The sequence below is a fragment of the Heloderma suspectum genome, chromosome 7 (assembly GCF_057233095.1).
Source record: "Heloderma suspectum isolate Gila_16-S chromosome 7, 16-S_ref, whole genome shotgun sequence".
In the NCBI taxonomy this organism is placed as follows: domain Eukaryota; kingdom Metazoa; phylum Chordata; class Lepidosauria; order Squamata; family Helodermatidae; genus Heloderma; species Heloderma suspectum.
Genome location: NC_139464.1, coordinates 104,572,216 through 104,599,363, shown reverse-complemented (window position 1 = coordinate 104,599,363; position 27,148 = coordinate 104,572,216). Strand labels below are relative to the sequence as shown.

The 27,148-nt window shown below is 42.6% G+C and overlaps 1 protein-coding gene across 5 annotated transcripts in view; it reads right to left on the bottom strand.

Moving 5' to 3' along the window:
- ATXN7L1 (ataxin 7 like 1) overlaps positions 1-27,148 on the bottom strand; it is a 93,521-nt gene that overhangs the window by 57,995 nt on the left and 8,378 nt on the right. For 3 of the 5 annotated variants that reach the window (XM_084811438.1, XM_084811436.1, XM_084811444.1), the window contains exon 3: positions 5,574-5,678. The exons of the other annotated variants lie outside the window; for them this stretch is intronic. In XM_084811438.1, coding sequence (XP_084667564.1) covers positions 5,574-5,678 — 105 coding nt within the window. The remainder of the gene's footprint in view (positions 1-5,573; positions 5,679-27,148) is intronic. 5 annotated transcript variants of the gene reach the window in all.

The window sequence follows — 27,148 nt, the reverse complement described above, 5'->3', positions numbered from 1 at the left end:
TTGTGACACTTCACAGTACTTTCTAAGTAGCTGACTTATTGTGCATTGCAGTAACTGTTATGAAAGTTTTCCTAGTGATACACAACCAGCTTCGATGAGCCACTGATGATTTTGCTGCCCTTATACTAGACAGAGAAGCAGAGATTAACACAGTTTTAAATTATAATTAATATTCTTCTCAGGAGGGCCATAAAGTCATACACCAGGCCAGTTTCATTTTCCAGTGGCAAACCCCCCCCCCATTCTTTACCAAGAAGTAGTAATCAGTAAGCATTACTGTACATTTGTCTATGGTAGCCTCAGCTTTTAGGCAAGAAGTGGCTGTTATTTAAAGCAGCCAAGGAAGTGACTCTAACAAATGGGTAAATGACTGGAAGCTTTCAGATACTGAAAATAAAATGAGACAGTTGATTAGCTGTGCTTTAGCTAACTCAGAGTATCAAAGAAAGGGCAGCCTAAAGAAGCAAACTGCTATGCTGCAAAAGTTACCTAAACCCCTCTGACTCCTTCAGGCACAAGGCTGCTGCTACTAGAGTTGGTATCTATCGGAGGCAGGAAATCAAACGGAAATGCCGTAGGGGAACTCCACATACAGACCAGTATGCACCAGAAGGGATAGATGCAACAAGGGACTGGATCACCTCCTTACCCTACAAACATCACATGTTATGCTACTATCCAAGAGTACGTGACTGTTAACAGGAAGTAAACAATGAAATGTTACACAGTCATGTTCCTTGGAAATTACCAATTTTTAATGGTATTGCTTTTGCAAAAGAATAAAGCGTCGTTCACAATGTAGTAGTTTTTAACCACCATTTGAAACAGCAACAGCAAAACACCTAAGATGATAGCTGTATATTCCTTTAGAAAAAAACCGATATTTTTTATGTCATAACCAATAGTCAGACCCACTGGGCAATCTGCTATTGGGGAGATGGTGCCAAAGAAACTGGAAGAGAAAGAATCCCTCCCAGACAATACGTATAGGTTTAGCCCTTTCCTGGGCAGAAGGCAAGAAAGTCTACTTCTTTATTAAAAAGGAAAAATTACTTCCAGGACAGGAGCAGAGCTCTGTCTCTTAAGCCTTTCATGGTTGTCAGGGCAACAGAGGGCCATTCCAGGAAGGAGCATGGGCCACTTTAGACGTTACAAGATTCCTAAACAGAAGGCACATGTGTAATTAGCTATATTACACATGCGTAGATCCAAACATACAGTTGTGTATATGTATATGTGTGTGTGTGTGTGCGCGCGCACTTGCGCGCACACGCATACAAAATATTGCACATACACAGCCAGGGCTTCCCAGTATGTTTAAATGCAGCGGATGCAGTGAAATCACATGTTACACTCAGCATGTACATATGAACGTAAGACACTTAGACCTACAGGGAGGCCACAAAGTGAATCCCAGAAACTAGCCCTAGGAGAAAGCTGCTTTCTAGACAAGAACTTGCAGAGATGGGTGGCTTATTCTTACAAGGTTCTCTGAACGTCATCTGAGAGTCAGGGACAGGGTGACATCAAAAAGGGCCTTGAAGGCGAGCGGTTGTAGGCTGAATTTGACAGTGGAAGCTGTAGGTGGGAAGTAGTAGGCCAAAGCAGTGAGAAGCTGTCAAAAGGTCTCATACGAGAACTGATTCATACAGAGCAATGGATTCATGTGCAAAAATGAAATCTCAACTGAAAATGAACTTCCTAAATAGAGATCCAATTCCTTCTACTTAGGTTGAAAGCTTAAACACACTTACTAGAGAGTAAGCTGCATCAAACATAGCAAGACTTACTTCCCAATAAACATGCATACGCATGCACTGTTACTCTGGCAGTTGAAGGAACCATGTTCCAAACTCCTCTCTCAAATTGTTGTTGTTCAGTCGTTAAGTCATGTCCGACTCTTCGTGACCCCATGGACCACAGCACGCCAGGCCCTCCTGTCCTCCGCTCTCTCCCGGAGTGTGCTCAGTTCATCTCTCAAATTATAGCCACCGTAATAGAGATAACTTCCACATGGCTAGATTTGATGGTATAGGTTTTTTTGGCCTAAATTAGCCTGATAGAATGTACCCAACTAAGATGTTGCCTAAATCACCTGGTTTCCTAAATACTCTAACTGTAATAACTTGCCTTACTTTATGGAACACTATTTTGATACTTTGTTAACCATGAAATCTTGTAAACTGAGACCCACAGTTTTCCATTTAAATTAGCATTTGCTTTTCATCTCACCATCATCAGGCAACTCATCTTAAAAAGTTTGTTCACTTTTAGTCATTACATCAGCCCCAAGTTCATTTTCTTGCAAGCCAGTTTCATCGCTCTCAGTCCCCTGCCCCACAGCCCAGGCTGTTCAGCGGGGTCCTTCAACACCTGGAGGAGCCTTTTCAGGGACTGCCGAGGAGAAGGACGCCAGAGGAGATGTCTGCTTCCCCAAGCCCCCTTAAGTGTGCATTTATCTGGACCCAGCCGTATGGATGCAACAAGAGCTTCATTTGCCATCTTCAGTGCAGGAGCTCCCAAAGAGACAAACTGCTTTTAAAACTGAACTGCGACTGTCTGCATAGATCTGGCCTGGATCTGAACATCTCTTGATCAGATCATGGCCCCTAAAAACAAGGACCACCACTTTATTCATTAACCCTGGATTTTTATTTTTATTTTTTCATTATTGGACTCTTTCCTCTTGGCAGCACAAGACCTGGAGTCCTAAACTATGCTCACTTTCACAACCCTTTCAAACAGAAGCCAGACATGCTTTTCTTTGTGGCACACAACAGTCTAATAAAGAAATCTCAAATTCTCCTCACAGGTTGTTTTCTTGGGCAAATTACCTTTAAAAGATCACTTTTCACTATTTCCCTCCAGCATAGGCAACAGTTTCCTGTTGTGAAGATATATTTGCTCTAAAAGTGTTCTTAAATTGCTTGTTGCACACAGGACTGAGAGGAATGCTAGATGAGAGAGAAACATCTTGAGCACATAGCAAAACCAAATACTTATACTTCAGAAGTAACTACCTTTCACTCTTTTGCAGTGAGCCCCCAAAAACAACAGCTAGCTTTGTTACAGTGAAGGACCCAAGGAACACGTACAAGACAGAGTTCACAAGACCTACATATTAAGTGTCCTTGCCAAATCCTTACATCACCCCTTTGTTTTTACCAATAGAATACCAATAGACCAGGGATAGGCAACATGGTGCCATCCAGATGTTTTGTACTACAACTCCCATGAGTCACACCCAGCATGGCCAATGGATGGGGATTATAGGAGAAGTAGTCCAAAACATCTGGATGGCACCAGATTGTCCACCCTGGAGACCGATAATATACTAGTAGGCAGAAAAACTAAAAATATTTGTTAGTCAAATCAGAAACCGCCATAATGGGAATGAAGGGTTCATGAGAGCTTCAATTATTGGGTGATATAGAAACATAATAAATAAATAAAATAAAAATGAGAGAAATTCATTAATCCATAACAGAAGGATAGATAAGCCCAGACAATGTGAATAGCATTCACATGCTTAAGTAGATCCTAGTCCAAACCTCCTCCTTCAAGCATACATGCAATATCTCAATTTAGCAATGGAACCTGGTGCAGCAAAAATATCACGTTGTACTTATAGATCCAATGCACACGGGCTTGGCATTCACAGCCAATACTTCAAAATGAGAAGTACTGCAACTATGTATAGACATACAAATGCACATAAAAGGCTAATAATGTATGTGTAACAGGTCAATGAAAAAGGAGTACTCATGGCCAGTATAAACTCCAATATTTAAATAGAGTATTTTGCTGTGTCAGTGCAACTTACATCAGCCTACCCTTTTATGCTGCTTAAATTTTAAGAAAATCATAAGAAAAGGTTTCAAGGCAAAGTCTTACTGACTGACAATTAACACAGCTTTATTATAACTGGGTACACTTCTCACCAGGGGTGCGTCAAAATAATTGTATACCCAACCCTAAAAACATTGTCTGAAAGTAAATCCCACTGATCTGAAAGGGAACTGACTGCCAAGTAGGACTGTATCCAGACAGCAACTTTCCATAAACTTGATTTGGTCCTCCATGTTAAAGAGCAGAAAGAATGTTGTCTAAGCAAGTACTGCAAACAGCTGATACCTTTCTGTGGGAGGATTGCTGAATTGAACTCCTGTTGTGTAACTGATTGGCCCATCATGGTCCTGTATTAATTGCCTCTTATGCGGTGGACAGATGGGGGCTGGCCAGCATAGGAAGTAGTCACTGACATATGCAGATAGCAGGGGACAGAGGAAGCCCTACCATGACGCAAGACAAGGTGGATTTGGAGTGGATTTTAGCCCACTTCACACAATCCTCATGCTGGGTGGAGGCTATGAACAGAATTATGCCTACTCATCCCACCTGGTAGATTCCCAGGTTGTATGTAGCATATGAGTTACATGGTTTGGGCCTATGCACATTCAGTGTTATGCACATAGTCCCTATGCAAACGTTATCTCCATGTGTGGACATCTGATTGGCCCAGAACCATGACAGGCACACCCCATTCAAGCCCACTCACCTCACTGATTGTAACTTCTGCCCAATGAGAAAGTAATCCAAGCATGGCCATTAAGGACAGCAGAGTGGGAAACTGGCAGATCTGAACCATGGGGTACAACATTAATTTCAACAGGGGCTGCGCAGGGATAATATCCCAGCGAATTGTACCCATGTAAATTAGTGGCGACAGGGTCTGACAAATCTTGGCTAGCCTTACTGGCCACGCAAAAATTTGTTGTCACCAGCCCCCAGCCCCGCTCCAGAGGCAGGAGCGTTGCTGGGTTGCAACCTCATGCAACCCAGCATGAGGTTGGGGGAAATCTGCTCCTCTTTCCAGCTCCTAGCTTGAGAGCTGGGGAGGGAGGGCAGAAATCAAGCCACACTCCCCAACAGCTTAGAGCTGGAGAGGAGGACTGGGGCTTGCTTGTCCTCCTGTGCCTGAAGGGTGCTCCAAGCTCCTCGCAGGCACAGAGGCAAGCCTCTGCCTCCCCTTTCAGCTTCAAGATTCAGGGGGCAGGTGGAGGCACATCAACTGGCCTTTGCACCTAATAGGCGCTCCAAGCTCAGAAGAGAGGGCAGCCCGTGCACCTCTCCCTCCCTTCTCCAGCTCGGAGCTGAAAGAAGGAGGCAGAGGCACGTCACCTTGCCTTTTCTTGAAGATGCAGGTTTAGGCTCATCTCCCTTCCCGGAGCCTGCCTCCCCTGCCACCAAGCCAACTGGGGTGAGCTAGATTATCCAACCCTGACTAATAGGAAGGGAGGGGCCACTATGATTTTCTGTCTTTGGGCTAGCTCTGGAAGGGAAGTCATGTGCAAACAAACAAATGAACAAACAAACAAACGTCTGCCACTCCTCCTGTAAAAGCTACCACCAGCAACTGGATGTGTTTTACATGTGTTCAAGATTCTAACCTTAGGGAAATTAATCTAAATGGATTTTAAAAGATGAGGCGTTCAAATGAAAACTGCCAACGCACCATTTCTTATGGGACATGTACACCGAGCCATAATCCAGGAACAAAAGTTTTCACTTACCGCAGTGTGACTGGAAAACCTGTGGCTTGACTACCTGATTGCAGATATTGCACACTACTAGATAGAAATCATCATGAGCAGGATAATGGCCAAATAAGTGCATATCTGTGGGAAAGTTAAAAATATATATATGCAAGTATTAGAAGTTGTCTTTTCAGAAAATACTTTCTTTTCCAAAAGTTAAAACACTCCCATACTGTATTTTTTTCAAAATACACTCAGAAAAAACTATTGCAATGCGATCCTATGCAGGTCTACTCAGAGGTAAGTCCCACTGAATTCCATGGGACTTACTCCCAGGTACAGATATATAAGACTGCGAACTTAGTTTCACTACAAAGAGGAGAAACCTTGGGTGCAATCCTAAGCATGTTTATACAGAAAAAAAGTTACACAGCTGGCTGGAGAATGCTGGGAGTTGTAGGATGCTTTTCTGTCTAAACATGAATAAGATTGTGCCCTTAGGAATGTAGCTCGTAATGTCTATCATTTTATACCAACTGTAGATGGGGCATCTTAACTGAATTAAAGCAATACAAGGAACACCACATTTGATCTCTGTATCTATTGTAGGTTGCAAACATACGAATAAAAATGTAGGAAGAGTCAGTGCTTTCACCTCACCCATCCACCATCCAATTTCTGAAATTATTTCAAGAAGGAAGCAGAAGTCCATTCCCAAAGTTATACTCATATAAAGTTTGGCTCCTGATGAAACCTTAGTAGGAGAGTCAGGAACTAGTAGCAAGCCAAGATAAAAAGGGAAAAAGAGAGGAGAAATTCTTCAGACCTTCCCTCATGGTGGAAAATAAATAAATAAATAAATAAATAAATAAATAACAGGACTATAAATGGTGACTGCCTGTCCTCAACCAGAGAAATAGCAGCTACCCAGTCAGGAACATATCCTGCTCAAGGTCTATTGAGATGAGCCCCATTGTTTCCATACAAAGAAGAGGTTCCTGGGAGAGTGTCTCCATTTTCTCCCCAAAGTTTCTAGCCTAGTGAGGAGGAATAGGAAGAATCAGAATAGCAGGAGAACTCCTGAGTTAGACAGGAAATAATTCACAGAAGACTAGCTTATTATATTCCCAGCCTTCTACATTAGCCTTCCCCGAAGCTGGCACCCTCCAAATGTGTTGGACTACAAATCCCATCACCCCAAGCCAACATTTTGCTTAAACCACTGGATCATAGCCAAACATGATTAACACAGCTTTAGCTTTAGATTAACACATTATAAAGGTGGAACTTTAGATAACTTTTCAGGCTGAAGGATACAAAATACCACCTTCATAATGCGTAATTTAAGTAATACCATCTAACATCTTTTTCTAAAACATAATTTCATGATGTCTCTGCTACAGAAAAAAATGGCAAATAATTTGTGATAAATATGTAAGAGGGCTGTAATAGATTATTTTGTTACCATGCTATCTGCAATCAAAATACTTACAGCCAACACAGCTAAAACAACTTTATTATTTTTCAGTGTATATCCTTTCTTTTGGTTCTCTAGAAACCCTCAAAGTGGCTTACAAGTTAAGTTCATACAATTATTAGCATGGCACTAAGCTTGTCAGAAAGGGGAGGAAGTACATACATAACTGCATGTAAGAGTATCACATGCAGACTTGTAAGCGGCCCGCTAAAAATTGACAACATAATTCCCCAATTACAGAGATAAAGGTGCCTTACAAAAAAGGATGTGTGAAGCAAGAACAATTTTTACAACTTTCTCCAAAAGAATAACAGGCAGCACCCTCGAAGTCTGAAGCCAATCAACAGGGCACACAAGAAACAGGAATTAAGGGCTGCAGAGACATGAGAAGCAAGTCTAGTTAGAGGCTGGGGTTATTTCTACAATGCAGGAACAATGGTCTGTTTTCAGCTAGAGACTTAAGACCTCTACAAAGAACTACAGATCTTTCCTTGTCCTCCAATGTTTATTATGGGCAGAAAGCCACTACCCCAGATGTGTACAAAATAATATGCAGCTATAATCATAATTTAACAAAACCTTGAGAAATTCCACTAGATCAGTAATGTCCACCCAATATTTCAAATGTTGGTGGCTTCTCAGATAATACCACTGATCTTCACTAGACCAATACCTTCCATGCTAGTATTTACAAGGAGCAGGAATAGTAACCAAACTGCAGGTTCATATTATACTTCATGAGTGCAAGTAGTCCTAACAGGTCCTGGCCACATACCACTCAGACAGATAATGTTTCTTTACATATGTGGGGTGTCACCAGTACGCTGATGATACTCAGCTCTATTTCTCCTTGTTGTTGGAGTCAGCTGAGGCGGTGAAGGTGCTGGACCAGTGCTTGGAGGCTATAATGGGCTGGATGAGGGGCAATAAACTGAAGCTAAATCCTGACAAGATGGAAGCTCTGTGGATTGGCGGTTCCCAGGTCCGGGAATTGGGTAAGCAGCCTGTCCTGGACAGGGTTGCACTCCCACTGAAGGAGCAGGTGTGTAGCTTGGGAGTACTCCTAGATCCATCCCTGTCACTGGAGCCCCAGGTGGACTCCATGGCCCGGAGTACTTGGGGCCACTTCAGCTAATCCGCCAGCTACGGCCTTTCCTGGACAGGGATAACCTCGCCACAGTAGTACATGCACTGGTAACTTCCCGATTAGACTATCGCAATGCACTTTACGTGGGGCTGCCCTTGAAGATGACTTGGAAGTTGCAGCTAGTGCAAAATGCAGCAGCTAGACTGCTCATAAAAACCATATAATATCGGTTTTAAAGGAATTGCACTGGCTGCCAATACGTTTCCAGTTGGAATTCAAGGTTTTGGTGATGACATTTAAAGCCTTAAGCAGCTTCGGACCTTGATACTTGAGGGAGTGCCTCTCCCTATATATGCCTGCCCAAGAACTGAGATCTGTTGGAGGGGCCCTCCTCTGCGACCCACCAGTACGAGACATACACTATGGTGGAATGTGGGAGAGGGCCTTCTCTGCTGTGGCACCCCGATTGTGGAATGCCCTCCCCTTGGAGGCCCGATTGGGGCAGACACTGGTCTCGTTTCGGCACCAGGTAAAAACATGGCTTTTTACCAAAGCCCTTGAGGGCTAAATGCATTCCCTAGCACATTGTTTTAACTGTTTTATTGTTTTAGATTTTACCTAGTTTTAGCTTGTTTAATAGTTTAATATGTTTTAAGTGTTTAAATTTACTGTTTTATACTGTTTACACTGATTTTATCTGTATGCCGCCCTGAAATCTTAATGATATAGGGTGGGATAGAAATGTTTTAAATAAATAAATAAAATATAATGACTTTATATAGTGCCCTTCAATACATTATTTCTCGAGTACTTCACATTTTTATATTAAAAAAAGGAAATGTAACATTTGAAACAGGCAAATCATAGATATAGTCTACAGCAATTCCTATGACAATGCTAGCTGTTGCCAAGATCAAGGGGACTGCGAATTCCCATAATTGCTTGGTTTGCACATTACATTTTACAGTTACCTATGGAAAGGAAATGTTCACATGTGTCCTGTGGATACAGGGATCTTCCCATTCCAAAAAAAGGTATAGGAAACCATTTTGCTCATCATCTGAAATCTGTTACTAATACAATAGCAGAGTTATTTTATCACTTATGGATGAATTTCAGAGTTTCATAGAGGAATGCAGTGACATTATCAATTATATAGAGTGAAACAAAGTTGTCTGGCGAGAACGCAATGGAATCCCTAGTTCTAGTAGACAGGGATTATCATCTCAGGGTACCTAAGTTTGACAAACTTCAAACAATAATCTTGACGGCAAAACAGGCTCTGAGGGATTGACGTGGGTGGCAACAAATAAGAATCTGATAAATCAAAATGGCATGCTGCCTCCCTGCTGCCTGAGCTAATTAAATATTAGAGTGCTAGGGATGCTAAGGAATGTACATAATTTCCCAGTAATTACTACTTACATGGAAAACAAAACCATTAGTGCTCCTAAGAGCTCCAATTGAATTGAGGGGGTGTGGCCTGAGTACTCCCAGCAGCTGTGTGGGCAGGAAGTTTCAGTCTGTTTCCCGCCTCCCAGCTGAGCAGAGCAGAGGAAGCTGCTTCAGCTGGTCTAGGGACTATAGAAGCAAGCAAGCTCCCAGAGAGTGAGCGATCAGAGCGAGTGGACAGGGAGAGCAAACAGGAGTTGGCCAGGGGAAGTCAAGGGGGAGGCCCTTAACATTTTTAAAAAACATTTTTGTAACTTTATTTTTCTTGTAACACACACTTCCAGACCAGTAGGACTCTGTTTTTAACCTCCAGTGAGTAGAGGACCAGGACCAGGCTACGCTAGAACAATCAGAAAGCTAGACACAAAAAGGGAAAGAGGCTATGGAAAGACAAGACTCTCCAGTGGTGGTGACCTGCAAGGTGTGTGCCATGTTTGTTTTCTTGCCTGAGAACAACATAGCCTACACCTGCAACAAGTGCAAGTTGATCACACTGCTGGAAGAAAAAGGAAGAGGACTGGAGCGGCGACTGTCGACCTTCCACGGAATAAGAGAACACGAAGAGTTCTTGGACAGAATGGTGGAACAACAGCAGCAAAGTGAAGACCAGAAGCTTGAAGAGCAACAGCAAGCTGAAGAAGTGGGAACTGCTGAGGTGAGGAAAAATGGAGTAGAGGATACTCCTTGGAAAAGGATGACAGTTAGGAGAAGAAGAACTGGAAGCCACTCTGCACCAGTGGAAGCAGTGGAGCTATGGAACCAATTCCAGGTACTCGAGGATGAGGCTGGAGGACAGCCTGCAGAGGAAGAATTACAGGGGAACCTGCACAAGAGTGAGCAAGAGACTGAAGGTCAGTCAAGCAGAGGCGATGAAACCAAGGCCTACAACAATGAGAAGAGTGGTAGTAGTGGGAGACTCCTTGTTGCATGGGATCGAAACCCAAGTATGATGCGAAGACCCGTGGACTCGCCAGGTATGCTGTCTCCTGGGAGGATGGCTTAGAGACGTGACTGAAGGGTTGCCTGCACTCATAAAGCCCACTGACAGGTATCCCTTTCTTCTCATCCATGTGGGAACAAATGATACCACCAAGCAGAGCTACGAAGAAATCATGTCAGACTTTGAAGCTTTGGGAAGGAAACTCAAGAACTTTGGGGCCCAGATAGTTTTCCCATCCATCCTTCTAGTAGTTAGAAGAGAGATAGAAAGGGAACGAAAAATACTCCAGGTGAATGACTGGCTACGAAGGTGGTGCCGACGAGAGAGATTTGGATTCTGGGACCACGGGCTATACTTCCTGGAAGATGGACTGTTGGCAAGGGATGGGTTGCACCTCACAAAGGATGGGAAGAATGTGCTTGGCCACAGCATGAAGAACTTCATCAGGAAGGCTTTAAACTGAATCCTATGGGGAAAGGAGACGTAAAGTTGGGGGTAACAACGGACGAGGGCTCATGCACTGCAACAGAGAGAACAGCTCTAATAGCACCCAATAATAGTCTTCAAACATGTAGGAAGAAAGCCAGACTATGAAGCACATGGTCTTCGATGTCTACATACTAATGCCCAGAGTATGGGAAATAAACAGAACGATCTTGAACTCTTAATACAAGAGGGAAATTATGACTTGATAGGTGTAACTGAGACTTGGTGGGATGACTCTCATGACTGGAATACAGCAATAGAAGGATATAACTTGTTCAAAAAGAACAGGAGGAAGAGAAAGGGAGGTGGGGTTGCGCTATGTGAAAAATACATATTTCTGCACAGAAATACAGGAGGATGAGCTTGGTAGCCCCATCGAGAGCATCTGGGTTAAAATAAATGGAGCAAAGAATAAAAGGAACATGGTGGTCAGAATCTACTATCAGCCACCCAATCAAGGAGAAGACAAGGATGAAACTTTTGAAAAGCAAATAGCCAATGTTTCAAGGAAGCATGATGTAGTAGTAATGGGGGACTTCAATTTCCCCGATATTTGTTGGGAGACAAATTCTGCAAAACATGGCCCCTCCAGGAAATTCCTGACTTGCGTGGTGGATAACTTCCTCCTACAGAAAGTAGAGGAAGGAACTAGAGGATCAGCTATCCTTGACTTGATCCTAACCAACAGAGATGACTTAGTGGGTAAAGTAGCAGTTACAGGAACTCTGGAGGAAAGCGACCATGTTATACTTGAGTTCTTGGTTCTAAAGGAAGCAAAAGCCGAGTGTAGCCAAACGCGTACCCTGGATTTTAGGAAAGCCAATTTTAATAAACTCAGAACAATGATAAATAAGGTCCCATGGCAAGCGACTCTAACGAGAAAAGGAGTCCAAGATGGGTGGGAGTTTTTAAAAAAGGAAATTCTCAAGGCACAATTACAAACAATTCCAACAAGAAGAAAAGGTGGAAGACAACAGAAGAAGCCTATGTGGCTTCACAAAAAGCTTAGAGATGACCTGAAAACAAAAAAGGACACATATAGGAAGTGGAAGGAAGGACAAGCAACAAAGGAAGATTAGAGGCAGGTGGCACAGAATTGCAGGGATGGTGTCAGGAAGGCTAAGCTGAGAACGAGCTGAGGTTAGCAAGGGATGCTAAAAGTAACAAGGCTTTCTTCAGCTATGTGCACAGTAAAAGACAGAGGAAAGAAATGGTGGTTCAGCTCTTAAATAAGGATGGCAAAATGATAACAGATGACAAAAGGCAGAGGTGCTCAATTCCTACTTTGGCTCAGTCTGCTCCCAAAAGAGGGTCTACGACCGCCTGGCAAAGGCAAAGTAGAGGCTGAAGGGGCAGGATTGCAGCTTGAGATCGATAGGCATATGGTCAAGGAAGACCTACTTACTTTGAATGAGTTCAAATCTCCAGGGCCAGATGAACTGCATCCTAGAGTAATAAAGGAACTGGCAGAAGAACCAGTTCCACTGTCTATTATCTTTGAGAAATCATGGAGGAAAGGTGAAGTGCCAGATGACTGGAGGAGGGCTATTGTTGTCCCTATCTTCAAAAAGGGTAAAAAGCAGGAACCTGGGAACTACAGACCAGTCAGTCTGACATCAATCCCTCGGAAAATTCTGGAGCAGATGATAAAGCAATCCATCTGTAAGCACCTTGAAAACAATGCAGTGATTACTTGAAGCCAACATGGATTTGTCAAGAACAAGTCCTGCCAGACGAATCTGATCTCATGTTTTGATCAGGTAACCTCCCTTGTGGACTATGCGAATGCTGCGGACATCATATATCCAAATCCTATGCCCCTTCTGACCCTGAACACACCCGATAATGGCAGAACATTGCACTGACCACAGACCTAGTGCAAGGAACATTCTTCCCATTCAACTCAGCGGAAAGGAAGACAAAAGAACCACCCCCAACTGTGCCTCACACCCTGCCCACATTGCAAAGACTGAGTGTAGTACATGGCACAAATCGGCACCCAATCACAGCATGCCACTATCAGTGAATAAACCCCACACAGGGAAGCCACAACTCAGATAAGAGGGTGCAAAGCATAGGGCTGTATGTCTCTGGCTTAGGTCACGCACACAAGGGAGAACTCTGGTGATGGGAAAAGGGAGCACTTTGCACAAAACAGCTCCTGCACCCTTGCCAGCTCTGTGACAGATAATTAACAGGTGGCTTATTTATTCATTTTAAATATGTTTATGCCACCCTCCCATTTAACACTACCAGGGCAGTATACAAAATTGTATGCCAGTTATGCAACAAGTGATGGTGTTCTAACATGGAGCTGGAGCCATGAGGGACACTGCACTTGCTGTCCGTCACACAACTGTCCAGGGCACAGGAGCCCTGCTAGGACGACTGGGTGGCAAACCCACGTACATGTCTTGTCCATTCAGGATTTCCTCTGTCCCGAATGCTATTCAATAAAGGTTATGACTTTTTGCCATGTGTGTTGTCCCTTTGACGCTAGGAAGTGGTGAATAGTGATCCATTCTCCACATCCTAGCATGATGTGGCTTCAGATCGTCTCAGGATGGAACAGGCAGGGGGGCCTTGATACTACCACTGCCCAGGGCCAGGGGCTCCTTCACTCTCTGCTCACTCAGACTCCCTGCACTGTGAAGGGGCAGGGCATACACTGAAGAGAAGGGTGCTGCCACCATGTTGTATGAAGCAGTCAGCTGGGGGTGGAGGAAAGGAAAAGGAGGGGTGGGCCAGAAAGGCTAGCGGGCCTACGCAGAAGCCAGGTTATTGTCCCATGCAGTTCTCCTCCCAAAGGGCTTTGCTGTGCCTGAGCACAGGAGTCCGTCTTCCCCACCTTTTGCAGTGTGCGGCTGTACCCTGGGTTCAAACCTGGGACCTCCTGCATGTGAAACTTGAGCTGTTCCACCAGGCTAGGGCTTCTCCTGCAGCCATGCGCTCCTGGCATCTATGACTGGGTGTTAGGATTAGTGGGGACAAATGATGATGCATCTGATTTCTGTCTGCTGCTGTGGCTGAGTGGAACTGCTCTGCCCGCTCTGCTCAGTGTAGGTTTGAGTCCCAGGAGCTCCCTCTCTTTTGCCTTTGACATGACCCTTGTTGACCAGGCATGCAAAAGGCAAGGGGTCCTTCCCTACCCTCCTGGTGGGGATCAAACTCATATCTCTGGTTTCTCAACCCTGTGCCCTACGCAGTGAGCCACTCAAGGCTGCTGCTGACACCTACGTGCAGCTGTCGCCTATCCTGGTCCTTCCCTTTCCCTGCTTGGCAAAAGGCTCTTTTCCTCCCTCGGTACGTCATGAAACCTTGTCCCAAGAGGGCTGTGCATGCTTCTCTGAAGGCCTCTACCCAAGGGAGATGTTTGGACGCTATGTTATATGGCCCCTCTTCCCTTCCCTTCCTTCATGTGTTCTGATCAAAAACAGTACTTGTGAGAGATGTGTGGTATGAGGGGAATTGAATTTCTATGTTCAAGGATGGCATAATGGAGGCATCTCCATCAGTGTGAGTGGATTGGCTCCTCCCATGTCCAGTTGACATGGGGGCATCTCTGCAATATCGCCACATTGTCAGTGCCCACCAATCATGGGCACTGACAGTGTTGCCATGGATGCTGAGGGTGGAGCTGATATCACTGCACCATTCTGTGCTTCCCAGAGCAGTGTGTTTCTCCCCTCCTGTTCTGGGCCGGGTGAGCATAGGATACAGCAGATGTTGTGCTGACATCTCTCTCCCAATAGTGTATTGGAGTATACAATTGCTCTGCTTGTTAAACTCAAACTTATCTTACCTTACTCTATGATTTTACTACTCCAAACAAGCTATCTTGCCAGTTTTATTTTCCCCATTGGTTAGGTATGTCTTAAGCTGCACAATCCCAGTCCAAATTCTTAGAGAAAAATGGAAGTCTAGGCTCCGTCCCATTTTTCAGCTCTCAATTTCAGCATCCCTTCCTTCAGCCAGCACTACACAGCTCACTGGCAAAAGACCAAGTTAATATCCCAATCCATATTTTGGCCCAGGTAGGCTCACAAAGTGAATGAAATAAACAGGATCTTCAAGGTAATTTTAGGTAAGATAGGTAATTATTTTTCCCTTTCTTTGAGGGAGCACAAACACAGATACTGCATAAAACTGCTGGTGCTGTTGTCAAAGGAAAACAACAAAAACAATGTTTAACTATAGCAGCTCAAACACATTCATACATTGTGTTTTTTCAATGTTCTCTCATAGGTGACTCAGAACAGTTGTTTTCATGTCCAGATCATTTACTGGCATTTTATACTGGAATATCTGAACATTACAAGGGCCATTTTAGAAAACTTTATTAGTTCCAGATAAAACTGGGAATAAGTTGATGCTTAAAGTTATACCTACATCCTCTTAAGTGCTCTCTTATAAAAACTTATGAGAGAAAAACAAAACAAAACATCCTAACCTTCAGTATGGATTTCAGACACTAGAGTTGGATCATACTACTCAAATGTACAGAAAATACATCCAGGACTAACAAGAATTCAATGACTGGAACAATGTAATCCTATCATTACCCTCTGAATAAGGTCAAGACGTTCCAAGTAAAATATACCAATTTAGCTGTATGACTCTCACAGGAATCACACTCTCACATCTACACAATGGAGCTATAATTTCCAAGTTAAAAAACTGCAAAAACCAGTAAGCATGTGGCATACTAGTCCTGCAAGTTCATTAATCTTGGAAATTATCCTACATTCATCCAGTGAGGTAAGTATTATATCAGGCATGTGTTTTCAGTGAACAGAGGTGGAAACCAGAATCATACAACCTTATTATTTATTTACATGTTACATTACTATACCACCCAATAACCAAAACTCTCAGCTAATACAACCAGGCTTAATTATGAAAATTAATGCCGTTTGATACCCACAAAATACTGTAGCATAGGTGGTAACAAGCTAACATTTGGCTTTGGGGCCGAACCACCCATACTCTGTAGGCTAAAGGCAACATAGGAAGCCCAAACAAATTATTTGCTGATACCACTAAAGATAATGAAAGAAATACAGCAAGTCATTAAGAGAGCCTCTTGGAAAAGCTATACTGTTCATAGCAACTGTGCCAAGATATGTGAATTGTTTTCACCTAAATGGAGGGGGGGGGGGGAACCCAAGCCAAAGCAGCAAACAACAACTAGGAAAAGCACCTAGTAGACCAAAAATAAAACAAAAAAAGAAGTGGGAAGTCTTCCAAGCAATTCCTCTGTGGGACACAGAGGCAAACCCAGTTTTGCCACTTAGTACACACTCAACAGCAAGCTGTAGCTGACATGTCTCCCCAAGAAGTGGATTTATATAATGCATGTGTTCACGAACACGTGCTTTGTCACATTCACAAATTTACATGTGGGAAGTGGTCCTAGGATCAAGCAGAAAAGTCCTTCCTGCACTTCAAAAAGCTTCCTAGCTTTTTATAGGCTGGGCATTTTATATACAGCATTAATGTATCTAGTCAATCAGAGAAGGAGAAAAGGGAACAGATAAGAAGCCCAAACTAGCTTACCAACATCTCATTAAATGTCACAATCATAAGAGGCAGACCATGGTATTCACAGGGCTTTTGCTCCTTGACAACTTCATCAGAGCTCTGATTCCTGAGACTGACAGGGCTACAAAAACACTAACCTGGCTGTACCTGACAAGGCCTTCAAGTCTCCGTGGGACCTGAGAAGACACACACCTAGGGTCATGATGAGGCTAAACTGTATCGACAGATATACAGGATATAGATAGCCAGGTCTCTGAAGCATATAGCAGCCTTCTCCAACCTGGCACCCTCCCGATATTTTGGACTGCCACTCCCAGTATTGGCCATGCTGGCTGGAGCCGACAGGAATTGAAGTCCAAACCATCCAGGAGGCACTAGTTGGGGAAGGCTGCCATATACTTGGGATATATTCATCCCAGGTATGCTAAGAACAAAACACAACATGCTGCATCTGCACATTGTTCCATGGTCTGCTTCCTTTGCGAGTTAAGTCAGCCTCGAACAAACACCTGGTGGGGTGAAGGGTAATCTACCTAGCAGCACCAGAGTGAAAAGTGACAGGAGCCACATCATTCCACTATTCATGCTTTTATGTCCACCACATAAAAGCCACAATTGACAATAGATGAAAACCACAGGTTCCTCACCAGGAGCGAAAGCAGTTTGTTCACCACCACCACAGACATGGCCAAGAAAATTCTAAAAGCTGTTAACAGATGGTAAAGTAGTGGTGCTGCATGTCATTAGTGGGTTAGGCCTCCCAAGCAACAGTCAATTTGGTATGAGGTGTTCCTGCCTTCTCCACAGCCACCAAAAGAATCTTTCTGCAAAATCTAGTGAGGATACTTGAGCTCACGGTATTCATAACTTCAGAAGCTGTCAGCATGTTGCAATTTATCCCCTCAAACTCTTAGGGAGCTCCAGTGCAGATACTACATGCCAAAAGGTTTCATTCCTCTGCTAGAGAACTGAAGAGGGAATTGAGGACAGGAAAAAAGAAGCCGCTACAGCTTTTTATCCCCTTATTCTCCTGCTCCCTCTTGATGGCACTTGTGGTAACCTTCCTTCCAGCAAGCCTACAAGGTGGGCTTTCTGAGAGATCCTTTTAACAGAGAGCTTTGAAGTCAAGTCCTCATCCTGAAGTTACCTACATATTCACTCAGCCTGCACATAAAACTCCTGACACGAGTCAGCTCCAGCCATCGGCTTGCCAAGCTATTTGTCCTGAAAGAATAGTTAGCTACCTCAGGTGAGTGGTTAACTCCAATCATTGTTTTTGCAACCCAGAAGAATTGAACAAACTGGAAAAGGAAAAACGCAATTCGATTTCAGGAATTAAGCTATCAGGACAGCTAACTGTAGACTTATTTTAAATCAGTAATTAAGGCCCAGTTCTCACCAAGATGGTTAAGATGTTTGGGCTGTACCACTTTAGACTGTAATGGGGGCTCATATGACTGAATGCTCCTGCACTAATAAAACTAGCAAATCAGGGGCAGTGTTCTAGCCTCGCCTTCTTAATTTCTCTATGTGTAGAAATCTCTTTTAATGAGAAAGCATAGCATCATGTGACCATACACACAGTCTAAAGCGGTGCTCTTAGGACACAGGTTTACCCTGTCAGTGAGAACTAGGTCAAAGACACATGAGTACACAAAACAATAGCAAAACTATTTCAGCAGCAAAAAGAACTACACAACTATATGCTGTAATAGGTTTTCAATTAAACACAAAGGTGATCAGTACCTTGAGCTGAAACGCAGCAAATAAGGGATAGTGCTTAGGCGCAGCAATGGACTGGATGTGGACTAAAGCTGACGCTCAGACAAGACAACAGACTAGCTAATCCAGGATTGGGAGTCAATCCTGTTTGGGATGGGGTTGCACTCCCTCTGCAGGGTCAGATTCACAGCCTGGGGGCGCTACTGGGTCCAACGTTGCTCCTGGATCTGACATCCTGGCTGCTGTGGCCGAGAACCTTTACCCAGTTTTGGCTGGTGTGCCCAGCTGCACCTCTTTCTGGGAAAGGCAGGTCTGGTCAAAGCAATGCATGCCTTGGTCAATCTAAACCTGATCGGATTACTGCAACACGCTCGAGGTGAGGCTGCCCTTGAAAAGTGTCCGGAAACAGTAGCTGGTGCAACATCCAGCAGCCTCAAGTATACGCTATTTAGACTACATTAGACTGGTCTTATGTCAACTGCACTGGTTTGATTAGCTTCTGGGCCCAATTCAAGCTGCTGGAGCTTACCTATAAAGCCCTGTTTGGCTTTGGCTTTGGACCAGGCTATCTGAAAGACTGCCTCCCCACAACCTCTCACACACTAAACAGGGATTTCTTGTGGTGCAAACATCCCCTATGTTATGATCAAAAGTAGGATGTGAATCAGCATGGGATGGGGAATAGATCACATTTAGAGGCTGACTGATAAAATAGCACTTAGGTAAACAAGATGTTCTTTCCATCATTTAATATACAGGCTTTCGCTTTTTTTCATTTCAGCTGCATGTTCTCCAGGAGTTATACAATGTTGCAAAACACTCTAGCAAAGATATCTTGTTTCCATTAGATATAACATTTCTTCACATTTCCTCTGCTTATATTCAGTTCCCTTCCCATTCAGTTTGGACTTATCTACTTCTGAAAACAGGTTCATTTGATATATCTAATCCACACATCCATGTCCAACCACTGCTTTCAACTTTTCAGTTTTAATCTTCTTTATTTTATTTAGAATTATATTAACTCCTTAAGATAAATGTTATCTTAGGGAGTTAATATAATTAATATAAATAATTAATTTAATTAATATAATAATAATTTATATTTAATATAAATCTTTTATTAAAAAGATTTACTATTACTATGTCCTTTTTACTATTAATTTATAGTTAATATAAATCTTTTAGTGGAGTGGGTCTAGCAACCATTAAGCAGACAACTATGAGGAAAAACACCATACCAAGAACATCAGCGTATAATTGGTTCCTCTGGATTGTATTCAATATTAGTCTAACTTAAGTCCCATTCATTTCAATGGGCGAACTCTACATAGGACTAACACTGGATATAACCCTCTGTATCCTCTTCTACATGATAGCCAAAGAAAGAGATTTCTTAAAATGTGCCTTACCCATGCAAGTTCAACAGTACCATACAGCCATCACAAACCCAAAGAAACAAAATGTGTGCACTGCTCGTGCCTACACCTGGAAGGTTAGACAGATGCCCAAGGCTCATACTGCACAATCCCTATCTACTGTCCACATTGTACTCCCAGAAATTACATGAAAAGTGGCTTATACTGGGAGAGAGGGGCCATTTGCCCTGGCTCAGGGAACACTGCAGTTGTCTTGCCCAGGAATCCAAAAAGTCCTGGAGCCAGTCCTATTGCATCCTAAATAGCCACTCTGGTTATAGTTTAATAGAAAATCAGGAAAGTAAGACATACATATCATGAAATAAAGTGAATTAATGTTGCACTCCTCCCCCGCCCCCAACAAGAAAAAATAATAATCTTTCTCTCTATCATAATAATAACAAAAACAAAACTAGGGACAACTAGGTTGTCTGGCTGCTGTAAAGTATTCTATGTCATCTTATCCTTGAAAATGGTCTGGCAGCTGTAGCTAGTGCAGAATTTGGCAGCTCATTTATTAATGGGTGCTGGCTGTAGAGAACTGAGTAGTCCTAAGGTGGTCAGTCAGTACACTGGCTACCAGTGGGCCAGATTCAAGGGGATTGTTAGGACATTTTGGACTTTAAAGCGCTAAACCTGCCTATCCCAACCTGGTACCCTGTGGATGTTTTGGACAACAGCTCCCATCAGCCCCCGTCAGCATGCCCAAGCTCTGGAGTGCTAGGAGTTGTAGTCCAAAACATCTGGAGGGCACCTGGTTGGGCAAAGCTGCCCTTAACAGCCTGGGTCCAGCACATCCATAGAAGTATCTCAGCCCATATGAACCTCCAAGCTCTGTACAGCCTACCAGACAGGCCTAAAAAAAACTAGCAGCATCCAAAGCAGGAACTGACAGTAATGGCAGCACAATTCTGGAAGCAGTTTCCCCAGAGATGGCTATTAATAATTTATATAAATAATCAGATGATTTCCAGTCTATTTTTATATACCCTATTAATGTTATTTTTTAATATTTTTAACACCAGTAAATAGCGCCTCAAATGGTTTAGCCAAATAAATAAATAAATAAATCCAAAGTTGAGTAGAATGCTATCAAATTGCATCAGAAGAACAAAACAAAAGAGCAATATTTAATATAATGTTCACAGAACCTTTCCCCAGATTTCTTTAAATGTTTCACTCATATCAAATAGCTATCATTAGGCAGCTGCTTCTCTTCTGCCATCTCCCTCCCTATCAAGTTCAGAAACCAGCGCAAAGTCTGTTTAGTAGAACAGCCTCTCACAGAGATGCAAAATGACAAAAACCTGGGTAGGACACTTCTTTGTAGCCCCATGGTCAATTCTTCCTTCACAGCAGTAGTAAGAAGCAATGCCTCCCCTGGGGCACTCATCTTTTGTATCACTATGGTCCTTTTTATACTCTTCCCCCAAACAAAAGAAAAGCTGTTAACCCATCATACCCTGACAATCCTACTGCAACTCAACTTACATCACTCTCTCAACAGCCCATGCAGTTGTTACAAGTTTGCTTCATGAGAGAGGGTGATTGTGGGAGAAAGACAGCATTGATGTATCATTCCCCCACTAGCTTCACTATGAAGAAAAAAAAATTACTCGTTATTATGAAGTTGAATCTCATATCTGACATCTTTTTATAGTTTCTGTTCAGAAAGTATAATTTAAGCTGTTTCAAGGTTTGTTGTTGTTGTTGTTTATTCGGTCAGTCACTTCCGACTCTTCGTGACTTCATGGACCAGCCCACGCCAGAGCTTCCTGTCGGCCGTCGCCACTCCCAGCTCCCCCAAGGTCGAGTCCGTCACCTCCAGAATATCATCCATCCATTTAAATGAACACTTATCAGAATTCTCATAAGGAGGCAAAATATGAGCTGATGGACATGCCAAGCTCTTGAGAAACAACAGCAGTAATTCACAGGATAAATAGAACTGAGAGGTTACACGCTGTGAAGCACTTGGACAGTATGGCAATAATAGTTCCAAACAAGTGCCCAAGACTGACAGATAAAATTAGGTTTGTGGGACACACAGTGGGATCCCTCAGTTCTCTCCAATGCTAATGAATAAATTAAGAGAGACACTGAAGATCTACGTAATCCTTAGAACTAATATTAAGTTAAGTGATTGTTTTAGTACTGATTGTTTTATGTTTGCAAAGAGGTTTACAGTCTGATGCTGCAATCCTATGCATATCTACTCAGAAGGAAGTCCCACTACTCCCAGGTAAGTGTGTATAGCACTGCAACCTTAATTGTGTATTGTCTTCACAACTGCCCTTAACGGTAGGTCACTATGGGCCAAAACAGATGCACACTTGTTTATTAAACACATTTGCTGGTTCGAATACAAGACAGAACTGGAAGATTAAACTTTTAATACTAAAAGTAGTGGAATGAAGCCGCCACCTTATCTTCATGTGCTCCACTGACTGAAGATGTTTTTTCCAGCCCAGCTCCAGTATCAGAAGTGAACCAGCAAGGAGAAAATGTCTTCAAGCAGTGCAACATGGGCAGAAAAGGCAGGGGAAAGTTTTGATCCCATGCCTCACATGCTCCTTTTAGTATTAAAAGTTCCCCACCACTGCACTTTATAGCCAAACCGGAGAGCATGTGTTTAATAAAACACAGGTGTCTGGTCTGGTCCTGTTTCTTCCATGATAGGGAACTGAGTGAGCTTCCAAGGCCTCCTGGTGAATCCACGGCAAAGGTGGGACTTGAGCCTGAACAGTCCCCCCTGATCCATGCCTACCTAATCTCTACTTATTAAGCCACTCTCTCATATCAACATTGCATATGTAGCTCATGTTGCTTGACAAACACAGATACATTTCTGCACCTTCTGTCTTAAACGGCAATTTGAAAATGAAAAGAAACTTAACTGTGTATGCTACAGTCTTCCATGCAATTATAGTTGTAGCAACTTAAGATAATCATGCTTTAAAGTAGGGCTGATTATGGCTGCTTTTCAAGATATAGATGCCATGTGAGGGCTGCAAGAAAAAAACAATAACACTCTTATGTGGCAGTGGCTCCAGGCAGTGAGCTTGCCGCAGTGACAGCCTCCTACAATATTTGTGTGTCCACTGCTTCTGCAAACTGCTGCTTTGAATTTTTGGTGACAACAAATCATGATGTGGGAGTTAGGCAGCCATAACATGAAAAGTGAGCCTTAAGTATTTCCTATATGGGAAAAAGCAACTTTTACTGGGGTTGTAAAAAGCAACCCAACACATACCATGCCAGTTCTGCACTACAGCAAAGGTAGTTCCACACCAGCTTAAGTTATGAAGACAGGATCCCTAAAAAGCAGTGAAGGTGTCAAACCACAAAAAAATTCCAGGGTGTAATTATAGGCGAAGAATCTGACAAACTATCCTATCCTGGGTCTATCCACACAATTTTTCATTCAGTCTGCCATTCTGGGAGGCATTTCCAGGCATACAGGCAGACGATGCAAACCTCATCCTTTCTCCCTTGTTGCCTGTATGCCTGGAAATGCCTTCCAGAATACGTCCATGAGATCTCCTGCCTTACTTCCTTCAAATCCCTCCTCAAAACTAACTTTTTCTGTGAAACCTTTGGAACAACTTCCTAGTTCCACAAAGCCATACTGTAACTAACCTAAAATATATATATCTAAAGTTCATTGCATATTCCTCCCCTGTTTTACCTCTGCCTCAACTCCCCTCCCCTTCCTCTGTTTCCCTTGTGTCTACTTCCTAATTGTACACCCTTTGGGGTAGGAACCTTTGTAAAGAGCTATGCATATAAATAATAGTATATGTAGTTGCCTAGACTGGCAAAATCAGCCATGTTGCTGGATCTAGAACAAGCTGCAAGTCCATATAAGGCTTCATGGTCACCACACCACAGTAATCTATGCTAAAAGTAGCCAGACACAAATATGGGTGAAGCTTATGCAAACCATACAGCTGAAGGAAAAGTTCATGTCAAGCCGATACCCAAGTTTCTGTGTAAAAAGGATGGTCAAAGTTGAATTTGTTATCAGTTCCGTAACTCCATCTGGAGCCTTTCACCATGGAAAGTGCCAAGATGGGAAAGGATATGCTCCTATCATCTGTCCCTACCCACCCAACAGTACCTCATCTTCTGCAAGTTAGTACAATACAATGTAAATCAATGTATCCGCATAAGGATATCATTATGTCATTCTTCAAAAGTAGGCACAATGCTGACTAAGTTTAAAGGCAAGAAATACATAGTTGTGTATCATCAGCATTTCTAGCCATGACATCACCAATCATATACTTTGAACAACATGAGCAAGAGTGAATAACCTCAAGGGATACCACACACTAAACATCTCAAGGATAACACTGGAGCTTCAAAACCAGAGGTTTTATCGAGCACCTGGGAGGGCAGACTACATAGCTGGTGTACCATGTATTGACTTAAACCGCTGACTGACTGGAAGCAGTCTCCAATACATCAGTGGAAGCACTCTGCCGCCCAAGCAGCAGTCACACTGGCAACTGTACTGAATTTTGCTGTAAGGTTCAGCACGTTCGCAATGGACAGTTGCCTTCAACAGATCATTCCTCACCCCATGCAGACTGCTACCCCACAGGAAGGATGGATTTGGCCAAGACTCTATTGGATACCAGACACCTCTGCACTGAACGCCAATGTTTTGCTCTTTTCACTTCCCTTATCAAAGCAGGAAGGATAACACCATGCAACAACAGGCAAACATTACTGTGTCATGAAGTGATTTTTGATCACTTCATGATCAAAAATCACTTGAAAAAATTCACTTCAAGGGGGTCAGAAATATTTGCCAGACTGACTCAGTCTTTGTTGTCCCTCCCATTCATGCCCTACCCTCTCCTGCTATTTTACAGGGTTCCTAGCCCGACCTCCTCACTGCGGCTAAAACACCAGGAGATTCCTTCAGCTTACACACTGGAGCTACCATTCAAGTTCTTGGGCTGCTCCTTCTATGCATACATTAGAGGGGTAATCTTTCAAACTCAGAAGTTCTTAATCCAGCTGGGAATGAAACAAACATAAAATACACAGACAGTGCTGCTCAGAATTTTTTTTAAAAAATTGCACAGATACTCACACAGTCTGCCCCACTCTACTATGGCTTTTGTAAATTTATATGATACCAGCGATACATCCTCTATTTTCCTTGGATGATACAAAGCCAGCAGACACAATCCAACAGCTCCTTAATTTATCAGGGCTAAGGTAGAGGCTCTCCTTCAGACCACAACCATTCAAGATGATCTTTGCAAACACAAGAAAATATTTTCAAAGGACAACTGTGGTAATACATTTCGATCAATATAACATTGATGTATTACTTCTGAAACTAGGCATAGACCGGCTTACATGTCAAACAGCAAACACCCCACTGAGTGTAAGAGGTGCAATAAAAGCTGACAGTCAAATTAAAATTGTGGCACTAATGTGCCACTTGCACCACGTAAATTTATATTTAGATTCATTTGTGAATCAGAGTGGTCCCTTGCCACCTTTCTGCAAATTACAGAAGAGAGTAATCCAGAAAAAAATCTGCTGAATATTGCTCGTGACAACCCAGAAGTGCAGACGTCGCAAAGTCTGATAAACTAAAGGCAATCAGAAATAATAAATCCTACTAATAGCCCCAGTTGAGTACAGTGTATACACATAAACAGCAACCTTCTGTAATTAAGAGGGGGATTGAAATGCTTTATATAAATTGTGCTATTGTACCACTACTATATGGTTCCAACCTCCAACAGCTTAAGGATGATTTCATACAACTGATAGAAACGATCGCATATGGGTTCATTCACATAGTGATAGACTTAAAAGGAGCTATTTTTAGACACTTATTACACTTTTGAGGGCTAGGGTATAGCCATGCAGAAAAGAATATTAAACAGACAACCAACAAGTGACTATTGTTTCAAAATGACCCAGGTATCATGTAATAATTGCCACCCCAATGCAAAACATGCTAAAATGAATCCACTGTATGGCCTAGTTCTCACAAAAGACAAATGAAGACAATGATGTTGTCTGGGCCATACCATTTCAAAGCACAGGCAGAGGCTTACATTACTAAGTGCTCTTCCATACAAAGAGAGTCACTTCACAACACACACAACTAACATATCAGGGAGGAGAGTTCTAGCCTAGCATTATTCTAGATGCTAGGGTGTTGTTGTTGTTTTTAGTATTCAGGGACTTGTGTATTGAGTATTGACTTTACAGAATAAAGTGGCACAGTACAGAAACAGACCTACCACCTCATCTGCCATTTGGGAGAACTAGGCCTAAGATTCCGTATATGGCATGATATCCTTACCACCTACCACCCAGCTTGGCTTCCCATAAGTAGGGCTGAGAAGTAGCCAACTAATTACTTAACCTATACATTGCTTCCTACTATTTGACCATAGTTAAATACTGACAAATATTTCAGCTGGCTAGAAACATTGCTACCAAATGTGTAATCCTAAACCTATTTACTCAGAAGTAAAGCCCACTGACTGTACCCATGGCCAGAACACGGGGGCTGGGGTGGGAGGGAGAGGGGAGGCAGGGATTGTTCTGATCCCCTACTATTTTTCTACAAAAGTAACTCATACCTCCAGGGTGGACCTTCTCCTTCCCAGCCCTCTTACCTATTTAGGCTCCAAGCGTGTCTGCACACAGATACCCTAGTTTACCAGTGTGGGGAATTACAGTAGCCACACGAAACACTAGATGAGAAATTCCAGACTTTACCTTCAGAACAGTACAGTATGCTGCACTAATCATTTAGTAACTGATATAATGTTAGTGTGTGGCAACAGAATACATTCTACTGAAAAGCTAAGACAAAAAGCTGCTCCATCATGCTTTATAGACTACCACTGAATCCAATTTCCATCTATAAAATCAACAAGCCTATACAAAACAATGACGTGCCAGCAAAGTTAAACCTGGAATGTAAACCCTCACATTAAAAGGCAGAAGTGTAGAAAGAGAGATGTGGAATTCTCCCACTGTAAAAGAGGGTCCAACTTATGACTAAAATTGTCTTACTAGAAACTTCCAGAGTGTCTTTCTAATTTCGTATTTCACAATTTCACTCAAGAAACTCAGTAACTTCATTTTGTATTGTAGATGATCTATCTTCCCTTTTTTAAAAAATGCAAACCCTACAAATGTGTGTTAAATACAATACTCGGCTCAAATAAAACCTATTAAGGTGGTTAGTTGTGGTAAAATAATCAAGTATCTTACCTGCTTACTTATCAGATAAGCAAGCTGGCTCTTCTAGCATATAAATGTTCATACTTGTTTTTTCATCAGTGTTTGTGTAAATGTATGGATTGCAATCCTGCAGCTAATTAACACATGTTAAATTTCACTGATCTGAGGTGTGGAACTACAAACATACATACAACGTCTATCAAATCTTAGTAGATTACTTCACAGGAAACCCTTAATTTTTTTAAAAAAAACTTA